We start from the raw sequence: 17,197 nt of genomic DNA, 5'->3' as shown, positions 1-17,197 counted from the left end.
TGTATCATTAGCTCTACACACGCACACGCACACGCACATCCTCGTCACGGCACAGCGCTGCTTGCCGGGGTGTTATTGTGTCCCGCTGCAGGCTGCTCCTCGGAGCAGGCCGGAGCGGAGCCGCCGCTCCGGCCTGCTCCGCATCTGCCTCCGCACAGACCCCCGCACCTGCTCCCGCCGCGGCTCAGCGCGGGAAACACGGCCCCGGCAGAGAGGCGCTCGAGCGCCCGGTAAAGAAGAGGCACGCACGCGGGCACGCACGCACTCACGGACTCACCGAGCTCAAGGACACGAGCGGCGGCGCGGGCGGGGACACCGAGCCGTGATCTGCGGGAAGCGGAGGACGTCCCGGGGACCGGGGCTGCGGCTGCTCCGGCTGGAGTCCAGAGGAGTGGGGGGGGGCAAGACCGCGACGGTGCTGATGAATATTCCGCTCTGCTCGGTCACCTGACGGCTGGTCGGTTCTGCCGCGGTGAGGAGAGAGAGAGGGGGGGGGGGAGAGGGAGGGAGGGGGGAGGAGAGAGAGAGGGGGGGAGAGAGGGAGGGAGGGGGGAGGAGAGAGAGAGAGGGGGGGGGAGAGAGGGAGGGAGGGGGGAGGAGAGAGAGAGAGGGGGGGGGAGAGAGGGAGGGAGGGGGGAGAGAGAGAGAGAGGGGGGGGGGGAGAGAGAGAGAGGGGGGGGGGGGAGGGAGGGAGGGGGGAGGAGAGAGAGAGAGGGGGGGGAGGAGAGAGAGAGAGAGGGGGGGAGGAGAGAGAGAGAGAGGGGGAGGGAGGGGGGGAGAGAGAGGGGGGGGAGGAGGGAGGGGGGAGGAGAGAGAGAGAGAGGGAGGGAGAGAGGGAGGGGGGGGGGGAGAGAGAGAGGGGGGGGAGAGAGAGAGAGGGGGGGGAGGAGAGAGAGAGAGGGGGGGGAGAGAGAGAGAGAGGGGGAGGGAGGGGGGGGAGAGGGGGGGGGAGGGAGGGGGGGAGGGAGGGGGGAGGAGAGAGAGAGAGGGAGGGAGGAGAGAGAGGGAGGGAGGAGAGAGAGGGGGAGGGAGGGAGGAGAGAGAGGGAGGGAGGAGAGAGAGAGGGAGGGAGGAGAGAGAGAGGATGCGCCGGGTTGAGGGTTTAAACACCTCCGCTGTGTGTGTGTGTGTGTGTTGGGGGGGGGGGGGGGGGGTCTCAGTTAACTGTTCGAGGCTGAGAGAAGAAGAAAAGAAACCGCGGAGAGAGAAGCTGCGACATCTTTGGAGGAAGAGGAGGATGATGAAGATGATGAAGATGATGAAGATGATGAGGATGATGAAGATGATGAAGATGATGAGGATGATGAAGATGATGAGGATGATGAAGATGATGAAGATGATGAAGATGATGAAGATGATGAGGATGAGCCGCTGCGAGAGCCCGCGCGCACAGGAGCTTGGTCGCAGCATCCGCGGGGGGGGGGGGCTCTACACGTCACGACCTACTCGGCTGCGTGATGACGACACCACACACGCTTCCGGTGTGGCGGACACCATCAGGAGATTTAGATCTTTAAAACACGTCTGTGAAATGTTCCCGCCCACTGCACGTCACTCATCTACAACCGGCTGACTGGAGCCGTAATGAGCTCAATCTCATGATGAATCTGTTATAAAACACAGCGACGTTCATGCAGCTGGAAACAGGTTTATACAGAGAAAGTGGACAGTAAACAGAATTTACCGCTTTTTGACAGTACAGAGGGAAAAACTGTCGCTCACATCTGATGATGCTTCAAAAAACTGGTCACATTCGACCCAAACTGGAATTTGCACATAGAACAAAAGAGAAGTCTTAAAACAGCTGCGTATTGTAGCAAACTGCAAAGGTCTGGACATAAAACAGCTCGAATTCAAATGAGTCTGACAGACACAGACGGGATCTGCAGAATAACTGATTATATATTATTATTTATTACATGACTGTATCGTTAATACTGATGCATCAGTGTGTCAGCAGCAGGTTAGTTACTTTATAAAGCTTCGTCCAGTGGTTTCCAGTCTGTGGCTCAGGTCCCCTCAAAGGGTCACAACATAAATCTGAGGGGTCACGAGAGGATTAATACATTTTATACATTTTTTTCAGACCTTGTGATATATTTGATAATTTGACCACTTTGGAATAAACCAAAGTTCTCAAAGTGGGGTCCATAGACTCCCAGGGATCATTGAGGGTGTTCCTGGGGGTCCCCAGCAAAATAAATAATAATAATAAATAATAAATTATTTTCAGTATAATTCCATCCATAAGTAACACGATGACAGAGCGTGTTCCTGTCATGGGTTTAAACGCTTCCTGTAACATCTCAAAGTAGAGCTCTGATCAGGTGGGGTCTGTGGTCTAATTTGCGTCAGTTCAGGGTCCTTGACGTGAGGGTTTGAGAAGCACGGTTCAGAGGGGATGTGTATGTGAGGAGAGGCCCGTCCTGTGCTGTATCCAGAGCTTCTCCACCTGCTGCTCTGAGCCGTCAGCGTTCTGTGGGGACGCTCGTCTGGGGCTCAGGAGGACAAGAGTCTGTTAACGTGACGAGAAGCGGTCGCTCTGCTGGTGGAAAAACCTGCTGGACTCACTGTTTGTTGACAAGTGCAAAAACACTGCATTAACTAGCCCGCACCTTGGGACACAGCGGGGCCCTCTGGAAGAGCGCTGGACGACTGGGCCCCCCCTGTGGGAAGCACTTGGCTGGTCCGCAGCTCCTGGGACTGGGGGACCAAACCCGGTGTTGACTGATGTGTTTAGAAGCAGCAGAACCTTCCTCCTCTGCTCTGGGCAATCACACGACAGGCCTGCAGCACTGTCCGCCTAAAAGCTAGCACGGCCAAGTGCCGAAGAACAAAGAGTCCGACGTTCAACACACACACATGTACACACACCAGCCCTCCACGCCCACATCCTGCCATCCACACACATGGACGTACCCGACTGGCTACTGTCAAAGCTCGTTATGCAGCGAGCCAGTGTAAGGAGAACGAGCAGAAATATATTTATAGATGAATCAGATGAACTTATTAATAGATATCCTCCACACTGCAGGGAGATGGACCACAGACTTGTCCGTCCATGCAGCCACACACACACACTCACACACACATCTTGATGAAAAGCTTTGTTGCTGATTTTATCTTTCCCTCCTCTTATCTTTAACTGCTCCACACCAGCTCCCAGAGGCACACGCACAAAAATTAGACATACTGTCTTTGTAGATGAGCATTAATCTGTTTGATTATTTCCACAAATATACACAGAAACGTCCTTTCACCTTTCAAACAGCCAATCTGGAAATACATGAAATCTCCTTTGCCTGATTAGTGGCCGAGTCGTTCTGTAGAAATGTCGTAGTGGATGATGGGACACTGGACCTAACCCCAACCCTTTAACCTGAGCTAACACTAACTCTTCCTCTTGACCTTTAAACCACTCAGGAAAACACATGAATTCAAAATCAATCTGTACCTGCAAAATAAAGCCATTTCAGTGCCTATTGCTTTTTCACATTGGACACAATCATTGATCAGATTCTAACTTTTAATGAGAAGCACTTTTAAGAAAACTAACCAGTGATTGTTCTTCATCAGAAGCTGAGGAGCTTTGGCACCGACACATATTTGAAATGACAAACAGGAGCTTTGAAAGCATCTCATCATTTAACGTAACAGCTCAGTACGACAAGTGTAACGAGCAAAAATGTTCTCTACAAAACTGATAACACTGCAGGGACGATGGTTGGCAAGTCACAACAACAACTTTGCAGTTTATCTGACAGTGCAGAACACAGGATGACGAACCTCACACCTACTCTCAGAGTTTGAACTGCTTCTGTCTGGCCCTCCTTTCAGGGCCCCGGGGCCCACAAGAGCATTTACAAGAGGTCTTTTATTCCCCATGTCATAAAGACATCGAGCACAAAACGACTCCACAGATTTACTCTCTGGTATTTTACAGTATATCAGCTGCTACCTGCTCATCTGCTCCACTGCTGTACATGTATGTTTTTAATCATACAATACAATCAATCAATTAATCAACAACAAATCAATCAATCAATCAATCAATCAATCAATCAATCAAATACATTCACCATAATTATCCAATCAGTCAATTATGTGGCAGCAGAGGCCACGTCAGGGTCCACTTCCTGTCACCAACACCAGAAACCTGAGGCTGCAGTGGAGGTGGGGGTGTTTTCTGGACTCACTTTGGGTCTTAACATCAGTCGGTCCTGGTCTGAAGGTCTCAGTCTGACCATGTTCATCCTTCATGGCCACAGTTCACCTTCTTCTAACAGCTGCTTCCTGCAGGATAATGCTCCAGGTCTCAAACTGGTGTCATCATGACGGTGGGTCCAGTGAACTTCAGTGCCACAAACAGAGCCACAGAAACATTGTGAAGTTAGATAAGACCTCGTGTTCCTGGACATCATAACCACACCTTGTGTTGCCTTCTGCCCTGCGATTGTCAATAATCTGCTCCAGGAACTACAGGTGAGGTTCCACTGAGGGGTTTTTATTTTTGTAAGAAACTTCAAAGATCTGAGCTCAGCAGATTATTCTTCATACAAGACAACAGATCAGAAACCTCCATCGTCCACCAGATAATCAAGAGTCTGAACCTAAACTGACCCCCCCCCCCCCCGTCCCAAAGAACAAACATTATTATCATTTCTGTTGAACTGACCTTCAGCGTGTTCATCACATTCAGTCACATCTCTCAGACAGAGGATCTTCTGTTGCTGTCCTATCACAGACTGTAGATGTAGCCTATCAAATATTTAACTACACACTGAGACCTGTGTTTGCCCTGAGGTCATCGGGGTGTTTTTCAGGTTAGAGGATATAATGAAGACAAACTACACACTCCATAGACATCAGCACTGTCTCCACTGTGACACAGTTACTCCACAACAGTGTGAGACACCTGGACGAGGAGGTGGATCTCCCTCCTCTCTGAGTGAAAAGTCCTGCTACCAACACCCTAATTACATCACTGTTGAGCTCAGTGGAGCAGCCACCGCTGCAGTGCTCAGGGCGGAGAGCAGTGCTGCTGACGTGAAGATGGCAGAAGTGGATTTTGATGCAATGAGCCTCTTGTGTTATTTTACCAGACTCCTTTAGCTTTAATATCAAAGAGTGACTCAACAGCTGCTGGAAGTCCTGTTTGCTCACCTTGCTGCAGTGACATAATGTCATGTAATGTACTCCAGAGTGACATCACTGCTGGGTGTGGTTAGTCAAATGTATTAACCAGTTTGGGTTAAACTGGTTTGAGTTAGTCGTGAGTCTCTCTTTAACAGACTCTATGATACAGACTGAAGTACTGTATCTCAGGACGACCCTGAAGTTTTCTAAAGACACTGATGATCTTCAGACAGTGAATTATCCCCTGAGTTTTACTCTAGTGTCTCCATGAAGTTGACATTTATGATTTTCAGTGAAATATCTCAACTATTTACTGGATTGTTATCACATTTGAAACAGACATTCATGTTCCTCAGGTTGAACTTTGATCATTTTGATCCATTAAAGCTCCACACAGTCTAAAGGTAGATGTCAGGACTCTGAGCCTCTCCTCTGATTGTTTGGCTGTTTTCTGAGTGAGCCAATAAAATTTAGCAGATTTCAGGTAACACTCAGAGAAACCAAATCCTGCAAGGTTGGATGGTGGATCCAGGTGGGCGGGGCTTGGGGCGTGGCTGAGAGCAGTGACTGCTTTGTTGTGACATCACAAAGTTCCAGAAGTCCTGACGGCTGGTTTTAAGGCTCAGTTTCTGAATACAGGCTGTGTGCATTTCTCTGTGGACTGAGGCTTTGATACTTTCACAGTATTAATATAGAACCTAGACCTGCTTTATAATCACAAACACATGCACATCTACCTTTAGACTGTGTGGAGCTTTAATAAATACTTCAAATCTGAAACCAAGTTTTCACGGGCTTTAAAACGTTCAGTCTCTGTTTCCTTGCATCCAGAGAAGTCTTGATGGATGTTTGACTGATGGTTTGATGCTTTGTCTGTCTGCTGACCCATCCATCTTTTCATCTCACTGTTTACATCATGCAGACTGCTCTTCTTGCTCTCCACCCTTTGATACAAACACACACACACACACACATACTTGCTCTCTTAAATCTATTGTCTATGCATTAGGCATTTAGAGTGTTTAGGAGCACTGGGTTGATGTCTAATAGGTCTGAGGCTGACGGCTACAGAGCTTTTATCAGTTCAAGGGCACTCAGCTCCACGACTGCAGGGCCTCACACAACATTAACATCCCAAACTGTCATTTGGATGCAAACACACATGTACACTGGGACGTCCACGCACAGCTGGTCGTGTGTGTGCGACCTTCTGACTTCCCCTCAAGCCCACAGTGAAGGCTGAAGTGATGTGTAAGCAGATGAGAGGCACAGTGCAGAGAGAGAGCGCTGAAGTGTGATACAAAGATAAGCTCCTCTCTCACTGGCCATCTTCCCCCTTTACCTCCTTCTTCTCCTCCTCACCCGTCCCTCTCCCCTTATACTCCCCTCCTTAATCCCTCCACCTCTCATCCATCCATGTCACTCTCTTTTTTCCCTACTCCTCCAACTCCTTCCCTCAGTACTCCTTCCCATCTGATGGTTAATTCATAGAGTCTGGCTGAACACGCAGCCTCTCCATTATTAATATAACATTAGGGAGACAGAGGAAGGAGGAGAGAGAGGGAGACACAGCGGAGGAGGAGAGAGAGGAAAGAAGTGGAAGGAGGATGAGGAATTAGGGAGAGGGTGAGAAAGGGAGACAGGGAGATGGAGCACAAAAAAAGGTGGAGACAAGATGACAGGGATGAAGCAAATGAAGAGACAGACAGATTTTTCCCCAGCAGCTAAAAGAGGGAGGAAAAAAAACATTGGAGTTGGAGGAGAGTGACAGATGAGAAGAGAGAGAATGTGTCAGGAAGAATATTGTATAACATGTGATGCTATTAGGATTCACGCAATGTCTCAGGTCCTGTGAAGAGGCAGAACACACGAGGAGAGCGAGACGGGAGAGAGGAGACTCAGATGTGTCAGTGTTGATCATGTGACTGTGACTACTTTATCCTGGACACACACACACACACACACACACACACACACACACACACACACACACACACACACACTTGAGAGGCAGACCTGATTTTACAAGATAAATGCAAAAAAAAGTAAATCAGCCGAAACACTGCTCTTCTAAAAATATCTGCTCTGAGATGTTGGTACAGTAAAGAGTTTCCAGACATGACGAGTCGAACATGTTGTGATGATAAACAGCAGTGATGGCTGAGTTTTCACGACTCATACAGCTGCAGCTGTCACAACTGTTTCTTTACATTCCCTCAAAACATTCTCAGTTAAAAAAAATCAGGCCGAGCTGTCCTCACGTCACCCTGGCAGCCTCCACTCAGGCCAATCCCCTCATCGAGCCGAGGCTTCCTGCAGGCTACCTGAGCTTCCAGCCCTGGGCTGTTTCACACTGACCTTATCCTCAGGTCTGAAAGGACGAGGCTCAACTGAACATGTTTTTCTTATTGTCTGTAAATCGTTGTAATGATTCAGTTTTGTACTGGTCATAACAAACTGACTGACTGAAGGAGAAGGAATAATTCACCCAGTGGTCTCAGACATTTTGACGTCACTGTACAAACACGTATCCTGCAAAAAAGAAGTGTAGGCAACAAAATATACTGAATGAATGTGTTTTGATAATCTAACAGTGCTGCTAGTCCAGATGAACCTCAGAACAAACAGCTCTTGTACTTTCTTCTCCATGAAGTCCAAAAAAGATCCTTCAGTTTTCACTTCATTGTAAGTGGTATTAATATCATTTTATATACAGCTAATTTGGAAGACCACTGGAGAAGGTTTCAGCAGCTGAAAAGCATCTTTGAAATTAACAACAATGAATCATGTTTTTCATCTCACTCGTTGAGTCACAACAATATGAAATATACCAACAAACAGGAGCCAGGACGTAGATCAGTCATTAACAGCTTCAGGATAATGTGGTGCCGCTCCTCCCTCCTACAGCTCATGTCTGGTTTGGGTGTCAGTATTAATCATTAGTAAATTAATACAGATTCTCATTAACCACTTCTATTGTAAAAGTGTGAACTTGGCTTCAGTAGCTAAACTGTCTTTATTATCTCATCTCAGCCTAAGTGATTCTACTCTGAACGTAAATCTCGAAAAATGTCACAGTAAATCTAGTTTCATTCTCTACAGCTGATCACTGTGTTTTTATGGCTCCATGCCGGTGACAGCAAGTGCCTGCTGTCCCATTCTCATCAAAGGTCAAAGGCCAAGATCACTGTGACCTCACAAAACACGCCTTTGGCCATAACTCATAGATTCATTCACTATTTATGACACAATTTAACTCAAATGATGAAGTGATGACATTTTTCATCCAAAAGGTCAAAGGTCATCTTCACTGTGCCATCTTAATGTTCTGCAAAAGCACCTCTGGCCATTATTCAACGCTGTAACAACACTGTAGAGGAGGTTGTGGCCATATTTCCTGATACTTGGCTGATTGGTGGAGGAAACAACCACAAGGACGTGATTCTAGTTCGGTGTTTTCAGCAAACAGGAGGAAACGGTGTATTTGTGGGGGATTATTTTCAGCGGCGGATTATTCCACATTTGGTGGTGTGGTGAGTATGTGTGGCAGCAGGATGGTGATGAAGGAACATGTCACCCAGAGCAACAGTGTGGTTCATTGATGTATTTTTAATAGTTTCTAAACAACAGTACAGTTCTATGGCTCAGAGGAACAAGATGCATCTGGCTTTGAAATACAGACACTTGTAATATTATCAATTCATTATTGGTTTTTGTCACTTCATATAAAAACATACAGAATATCAACAGACACATCCTTGAAACAGGATATATCAGGTCTGCTGGGCTCACTTTCAACAGTACGCAGTCCAAATTATGACTCTGTAATTTTAACAACAGAAACATCGTACAGCAAATCATGTCCCCACACATTTCAAATCTGCCAAAAATTACAAACTGTCTTTCAACTAATTCATGAAAAGATCTGAGGAGATGGAAAAGACTAAAGCTGCACTTATCTGCCAAATATTCCACTATAATTAACTTCAAATATGACACAGTGAAAAGGTCGTTAAGCCGAGTGATGTATTCATTTAAAAAGACTTTTTATATGATAATATGCAAAGTCAACACGAGTTACAATGTGTATCTTAAAAATTGAGGACATGTATTATTAGTGAAGAAAATCTGATCGTCCTTGTCTTATGTAGATTTATGCAGCGAGTTTCTCTGGATGCTGATCACATTGAAAACTTAACCTCAGCTACATTCTTATTGTTGTCTGGTTTTATCTGAATGAACAGATGCGTTGGGATAATGTCATTTAATAACAGAAATCAAACTGATGTCACTGTCCTCCGGCATTTTCACTGATTGGTTGAAATTATTGGTGAATTATTTATAACAGCAGATGATGAACTTCTGCTCAAACCCAGGCAGAAGTATCTATAGTTAAAACGTGTGTGTGTGTGTGTGTGTGAGGACGTTACTGGTGCTGAGGGCTGAGGTGTTTTTGAGAAGCCTGGTGCTGACCACAGTACATCAGAACTCTGCAAGGCTCAGGGACCAGAGAAATGTCTCCCCACGGTGGCAGGAGTCGGTGCTGCAGGTGAGTTTCTGTCACAGCTCACAGACTAACTGGGGCAAAACAACGTGTTCCTCTGTCTCTCTGACACACACGTACACAAATGCACCTGAACCCTTACATGCAGAGCATCACACACACACACACACTCATGCTGTGATAAACACACACAGACAGAACAGCTCCCATGTGTCTCCTCTGTGCAGGTCTGTGGCCGAGTCCTTTAGATACACTTGGCCTCCATGTCGTAGAGCTGAAGAAGGTCTGAGATCACAGCGTCGATGTCTGCTTTGGTCACGTCCTCACACAGCACCTACACACACACACACACACACACACACACACTTCAGCTACACACCTGGCCTCAATAGACAGTGGACATCAAAAGTCCACACACCATTTCAAACGACCTAGATTTTATTGCCCTGAGAACTGAAGCAGAAACCAGAACAAATCCAGACTTTGTTCATTTACATTTGGACGTAGTGATTTATAAAATCAAAGCTGTAACAAAAGAGAGCTCATTTGTAGAAAATTGTTTGACAATGGGAAACTATAATTGCCACCACCCTTCAATTAATACTTAACACTTACAAGAGGCACGTCTGCTTTGAAGACCGGCTGGAGCTGGATGTGACGGGTGGGGATGTCACTGTGGTTAAAGCTGCTGCTGCTGAGCCTAAAAACCAGGGAACATCTGTGCAGGGCTACGACTGCTGTCTGTGTCCATCAGACTGTAACAGTTCCCTCATGGACCAGTTTAAATAACGGACATGCTTTAAATCACACTCAATGTGACTCCATCAGTGACGCTTTCTGCATCAGGTGGACATAAAGACAAAGGCCTTTAAGGATTTTAAAACCCCCATTAAAGCTCCATCCAGTCTGAAGGTAGATGTCCATGTGTTTGTGATTCTAAAGCAGGTCTAGGTTCTATATTAATACTGTGAAAGTATCAAAGCCTCAGTCCACAGAGAAATGCACACAGCCTGTATTCAGACACTGAGCCTTAAAACCAGCTGTCAGGACTTCTGGAACTTTGTGATGTCACAACAAAACAGTCACTGCCCTCAGCCACGCCCCAAGCCCCGCCCACCTGGACCCACCATCCAACCTTGCAGGATTTGGTTTCTCTGAGTGTTTACCTGAAATCTGCTATATTTTTATTGGATCACTGTAAAAACAGTCAGCCAATCAGAAGAGAGGCTCAGAGTCTCTCTTGAGGCTGAACAGACTCCAGTCAGTGTTGTTGTTACTGAGTAAATTATGTTACTCAGCTGTTGTGGCCTGGACCAGCTACCAGCACACACCAACATTCGCTAACGACGACGTCCTGCTAATCACTTCCTACAGATGAAGCTTTAACCTGTTTAGCTTCTCTGTTCAGCTGCATGTTGAGATTATACCATGTGGAAGCTTAAGTCTTTAGTTTAAAGTAGTTCAGCTTTTTCAACTGAGATTTAAAAGCTTCAACTATTTACAGTTCACACTTTAATCATCTGTGACGCTTCAGCTTCCCGTGAATGTTCAGTTTCTTTTATTGTTTACATTTTAGCTGAAGCTTCAGTAGCTTCACCTCACAGGTCTGACGCCTCCACACATGAACTGTCTCTCTGTACGGTTCAGCTCATTACTGTTCGCTGATCTGTCCTGAACCATATCCAGCTCCTCAACCTCAAATTTATAGAAAATTACTTTTATCATTTATATTTTTTTGCCAGTAAAGATTCTAATCCTGGTGGTGAAAAGTTTTTAATCCCTGTTTTGCTTCTTTTATTTTCGCTGTATATTTTATGTAATTTTATGATATTATCAGTTCTTAGTCTGTACATCACAATCATTGCATTTCAATATAGTATTTTATTTTCTATATCTGTAGTGTGTTGTGTTTAATGATAATGAAAACTGACAGTTTTTAATTACACTGTTCATGTAAAGCTATAAACTCTGAGCAACACACCAGTTTCATGCTCTGTATAGGAACTATGTTAAACTGCATCGACTCTTTCAATATTACAAAAATATTTTCTATAATAGTTTTCATATCATTATGGTAAATATTTCATTTTGTATTCATATTTCAGTGATCTGTCCAGCTGTACCTGTTTATCTTTGTTTATATTTTAAAAGGACCTAAATAAACAAACTGAACAACTCACCTGTCATTTCTTTAAAGGCTGATAACCTCAAACACTTCAACTGCTTTCAGTCTTTACTCAGGGGCCACAGACATGATTCAAGCTAAATGCTAATGTTAGCCTGGGTCTATTTGTTAATATTATAATTTTATATAAAGTTTTATATTTTAATCTCTGTCATCATGACCACAAACACACACCTGCCACCACTGTCTCTCCCCGACAGGAAGCTTCACTCCGTAGCTGTTCAAAGCCAGATACAGCGTCGCAATGGCAATGTGTTGAGGTTTGTGGCGGATGCACATGGCTCCATGGTAACAGTCTCTAAGCAACGCCCAGGAGGTCTCAGCAACGGGGGTTCGAGACCAGGCGTGGCGGTTCACCAGCGACTTCACAGACAACAGGTAGTGGAGTAAATACTGAGGACAGAGAGACAGAGAGAAACCTGCACATTATTAATTCTGTATCTGAGTCAAACAGTGATTCAGGTTCTTTGTTTTGGTTTAGACATGAAGTTAATGATGAGCACAAGAGTGATCAGCCAATCACAGGTGAGGAAAAGTCATTCTGATGGACTTTTCTGTCAGTTAGAGACTTACAGTCTCTGATCAGTGAATTCAAGGGTGAAGTAAAATAAAGAAATGACAAAAGCAGGATTTAGGTTATAGAATATTCCAGGTATTCAAAAAATGACAGGTCTTTATGTAGTTTTACTCTCCTCTGAAAAAGTACAAATATGTCGCAGATATCAGATCCTTAAAAACACTACTTTAAATATTTACAGTTAAAAAGCTTCATGTCATGTCATATACATCACCTCTATCAAAGCAGGAAATAACACCTGTAAATTAAGAGGGGGGGGGGGGGGGGGGGGGCACGTGTCTAAATATCATATCTGAATTTCCTCTAGGGATCAATAAAGTATCTATCTCTCTAGCTCTCATCAACAATAGAAGAAGACAAAAATGCAAAAATAGACAATAAATACAAGATTTAAATTACTTCAATATAAATGGTTAATGAGAATGTACATGACTCCTGTCAAGCTTCGTCATCTGTCTTCTCATGTTCCAGATGTTTGTGCTAAATGTTTGGAAGAGAAAGTTGCTTCACTTCACTGTCTATGTCACAGGATGTTCGTCAGAGACGTTTGAAATGTTTTATACAAACGTTAAAAACACAGAGTTTAAAGGGAGGCTGGCTTTGAACATCTCTGACAAACATCTTGTAACATCCTTAAGACTCAAACTCTTGGGGGCGACTGATACCTGAGAGGTTAGGATTCATACCATGAGAGCACAAATGCTCTGAGCAGGCAAGTCGCCGGCCCGACTCTTTCCTGCAGGACATTCCCCCTCTCTGCCTCTTTCCTATCACTCTCTACTGTCCTATTAAATAATGGCACAAATGCCGAGAAAATATATATATATAAAAATTAATCTTCTAGACTTTGACTGGGCCACTGCTCTGTGTTGGAAGAGTACTGATGCTCCGTCATTGAGAATGTGGATGAAGGAGCTTGTGGACTGTGTTGGTCTGTAGAGACTCAGGCTGCTTTCACACCTGCACCTTTCAGTCCAGTTAAACCAAACCCTGGTTCATTTCCCTCCTTGGTGTGATTCGTTTGACCAGGTGTGAAAACAGTGATCTCACTCAGGTGTGGACCAAAATAATCACACCGAGACCCTTTTGAGGAGGAGGTCTGGCTCTGGTCCCAAACGTTTTGTTTCTGGTGTTAAAGGGTTCTGGACTGGATCCGACCCCATCAGCAGGTGAACTCACTGGTTTGATCTGGACGGTCACACGTGATGTTAGCATGTCATCGTACATCCTCAACATCAGCTCCATCTTCTCAAACGTCTCACAGCAGAGCGTCCAATCAGAGTCCGAGTCTGTGCAGCATCATGACGACGTCCTGAAGTGAACCAGTGTCCAGGTGTTGGACAGTCTGCAGGTAAACTGTTCAGATCCATGTTAGAGCTGATCCATGTTTCACAGGACGTCACAGTCCAGAGAGCAGGACCTTCTTCCTGTGTTTAGTCCTGCTCCCTCCAGACAGTCTGACCAATCAGAGCAGAGAACGTCCTCATGTGGTTTGTAGTGATGTTTTTTGATTCACTGAATTTTTCTCTGCGTGAAACAAACTGAACCAAGAGGAAAATGATCCAAGTTCACAAACTCATCAACTGAATCAGACCAGAGCAAACGAGCTGTCGGTGAGAAAACACCCTGAGTTTTATTGTGGAGGAACAAAACATGAAGATCATAGAAGATGGAGATGTAGGTCTCAGCTGAAATATTTGTGTTTTATTTGTATTCTATCTGATATTAGCACAAGGTGAGTGTGAGTGTATTTTACTGCATGTTGCAATGTGTACGGGACGTGATAAGAAAATGATAATAAATATATTGGAGAAAAAAAAAAGAGAAAAGCTTAGAGATCAGATCAGCCAGGAGACGTGATACAGCATTTTCAGCTAATATCTGAAAACACCTCTTCAATCAGAGATTGTACAGCGGCTGTACACAAACACACTGGGACAACCATGACAACACCAGACAGTAACAGAGGCAGACAAGGAGGCTCAACACTAAACACGGGGGACAGGGATACGCACATGTGCACAAACACACCTTACCTTGTGAGGGTGTTCAAAGGAGACGTGGAAGTTGAGCTGTCGGAGGATGAGGAGCTCACACTGCACCACGCTGTCCCTCAGGTCCCAGAACTCCTTGTCACATTCTAGAGGAGCGCTGCCACTGTTGAAATACCTGCGAGGGAGGAACGGAAGGAGAGACGGGGAGCGGGAGGGGAGAGGGGGCAGAGAGCATTTGAGGTGACCGCTCCGAGTAACACGGCAAACAAACAGTGATGAGCAAAAAAAAATAAATCCTGCAGTAAAATACTCTGTTCATATTTCAACTTATTACCAACTAAAACCACTGTGGACACGTTGGATGACAGATCTGTTGTTATGTATCAAACACTAGCAAAAGCTGTCCAGCTGTACTAAAAGGTGAAAAGTTTATTTTTTCAATTATCAGTTAATCTTTTCTCAATTATTTTACTGATTGAGAAAAGGCTGATACGTCAGAAAAATTAGTCAAACCCGAAGGTCCAAACCCCCAAGATGCTCAATTTATAATAAAATGAAACCGAGAACAGTGGAAACTCTGGAGCTGGACTCTATCTGACTTTACTGCTCAAGAAACGATTCAAACACTTCATTAATTATGGAAATTGTTGCAGACTTTTTGTTCTGTCAGTGAAATGATTTATCACTCTGGATGTGGTCAAGAGCTGGGTCATGTCAAAGGTACTAAATGAAGCATATTACCTGTGGCTTACGTTGATGATGTCACGGGTCCTGATGTGCTGCTCCTCCACTTTGCCGGCCAGGTACACACAGCTCATGGCCACCAGGTAGGGCTCATACGCACGCATGCAGACGCGTTCAAAGAAACGGTGATATAACACACAGGCTGTGGCCACGGGCACCGAGCGCATACCCAGCTTCACCCCTGAGGGAGGAGGGAGCAGTGATCAAAATCCAGTTTGGGTTCTCGTCATCTTTGATACATTCATTCACACATTTTCATATCCAGCAGATCTATTTGTTTTGGTTTGAAGCTTTTATTTACGGCTGCTGCTGATTTTATTCTGATGTTACATCATTCTATAGTTGCTAATGTTCATTTATTTTAATTGAAGGGGTTAATGTATATTTACGTTACATTTATTTTCAAGTTATTAATTAATGTTAAGAGAATTTTCCAGTCAAGAATTTTACCATTAAAATTACATTTACACTGTAAGAAACGGCCTTGAGCACATTTTGTTATGGAGGGTTTCAGTCCTAAATCCAACAGTGCCTGCTGTGTGTGTCTGTGCTGGGTTATATTGTCAGGGTTGGCCGGTGGTGGTGGTGGTGGTGTCCAGTGAGATGTTCTTTTCAAGGGCCCAAAATCCCTGTCAGCACCCCTGCTTGGTGGACCAGATGTGTGGTGAAATAGACAATAATCAATAACAATAGAACTAAACGAGCACTCATCAAACTGACCAGATGACTAGTGTTTCTACATTTCTAGCCCATTTCCACTGAAAAAAAGGTTTGAAAATTAGGGCATGATTAAAAAAAAGAAAAAAAAAAGACAAGTACACTTAATAAGTGGAGATTATAAGATACTAAATCAATTTGACCTGTGAAGTCAGAGTTGATATAACGAGGTTTAACTCACTACGTTGACAGTATGAGATAGTTAATCACGGTTTTGTCATAAGTCAAAAGTAAAACACTGCACTTTGTAATTGGAACTCGATTTATTTTTTTTTTTCATCATGGATAACTTTCAATCTTTATTCCTCTTTTCCAAGTAGATACGAGCTCCTTGGGTTCACCATGAGTCCTGAGAGTTACCTGTCTCCAGGATGAAGCGACAGACGCGGAAGTGTGTTTTCATGTCCCGGGCAGGATCAGACTCTGCTTCCCCGCCGGAGTCTCTCCTGCCCGCCGGCCACAGCGCTCCTTCACGGGCGACAGACGAACGACGGGACGGACCCTCCATGGCCCACGGAGCCTCAGCGGGACCGTCAACCGTCGAGTACAAAGAAAGACGGGCTACGAAACTCGACAAGAGGACGGCTAGTTGGCGATAAGACAGTCAGCCGGAGAGTTTTAACTCTGTGCAGTTGTGGTACTTAGGAAGCAGACAGAAGATGGAGGCATGGGCGACATCTGCGCATGTCTTCACTGCCTCCGCTTGTTGCTAGCATACATCCATCAGGGTTGCCAGATCTGTGTGACGAATCCAGCCCAGGACCAGAACCAAAGATATGCCTTCGTGAAAGCACAGGCAGTTTTTAAAGTCGAGCGGCTTTGCTGTCATCGCCAGTTGTATCGTAATAAATACACACTTACAAAATAACACCACAAATGTTTAGTTTGCCTGCATTAAAGCAGGTTTCCCAAGCTGTAATTAGTGTGTGTAACCTCCTGATCTTGAGTCAGTTTGGTAGGATTTGGGTATGGATAAATTATTCAATTCAGATATTTAATTTTTAATTATAGGTATTATTAATGTAGTTTACATGCAAAATAGGTCTATCCAACCAGCGGAGGAAAAATTCAACCGGTGGCACCTCTTCAAAAGTAGCTTAATTCCGCGGGAAAGCCGCGGACCTGGCAACCCTAACATCCATGGTTGCAAGGAACGTTAGTTACCGGAAGAAAAATAGTTGATTTTCCGGTCTATGATTTCAAAATAAATGTCTTTGTGTCTACGTTCCTAGAAAAGAGGCTCGTTGAGGAAACTCATAGAGGTAAATCACATGTAAACGGAAGCATCGTGTAAATAAATCTGTTATATGTAAAGACAACACAATATCTGAGCACGATAT

The 17,197-nt window shown here is 44.8% G+C and overlaps 1 protein-coding gene across 1 annotated transcript; it reads right to left on the bottom strand.

Annotated features, from left to right (window-relative positions):
• Positions 1–8,725: 8,725 nt before the first annotated feature.
• ccnq (cyclin Q) lies at positions 8,726–16,557 on the bottom strand. The gene is made up of 5 exons (XM_071473372.1): positions 16,218–16,557; positions 15,138–15,321; positions 14,439–14,571; positions 12,000–12,218; positions 8,726–9,974 (listed from the first exon to the last, which is right to left on the bottom strand). Exons 1-5 carry the CDS (start codon positions 16,363–16,365, stop codon positions 9,885–9,887), a joined length of 774 nt encoding a protein of 257 aa, XP_071329473.1. The 5' UTR covers positions 16,366–16,557; the 3' UTR covers positions 8,726–9,884.
• Positions 16,558–17,197: the final 640 nt, after the last annotated feature.

Source organism: Trachinotus anak, unplaced genomic scaffold, assembly GCF_046630095.1.
Source record: "Trachinotus anak isolate AG129_WGS33_773 ecotype Australia unplaced genomic scaffold, CSIRO_AGI_Tana_v1 ptg000051l, whole genome shotgun sequence".
Taxonomy (NCBI): domain Eukaryota; kingdom Metazoa; phylum Chordata; class Actinopteri; order Carangiformes; family Carangidae; genus Trachinotus; species Trachinotus anak.
This window is presented reverse-complemented; position numbering and strand designations above follow the sequence as displayed.

Bases quoted from the DNA above. Each gene is read 5' to 3' on its own strand.
- ccnq (XM_071473372.1), bottom strand. From the start codon at position 16,365: ATGGAGGGTCCGTCCCGTCGTTCGTCTGTCGCCCGTGAAGGAGCGCTG. The intron at 15,322-16,217 runs GTAACTCTCAGG...CTCCTCCCTCAG, and splicing joins TCGCTTCATCCTGGAGACAG to GGGTGAAGCTGGGTATGCGC. The intron at 14,572-15,137 runs GTAATATGCTTC...CCTCCCTCGCAG, and splicing joins ATCATCAACGTAAGCCACAG to GTATTTCAACAGTGGCAGCG.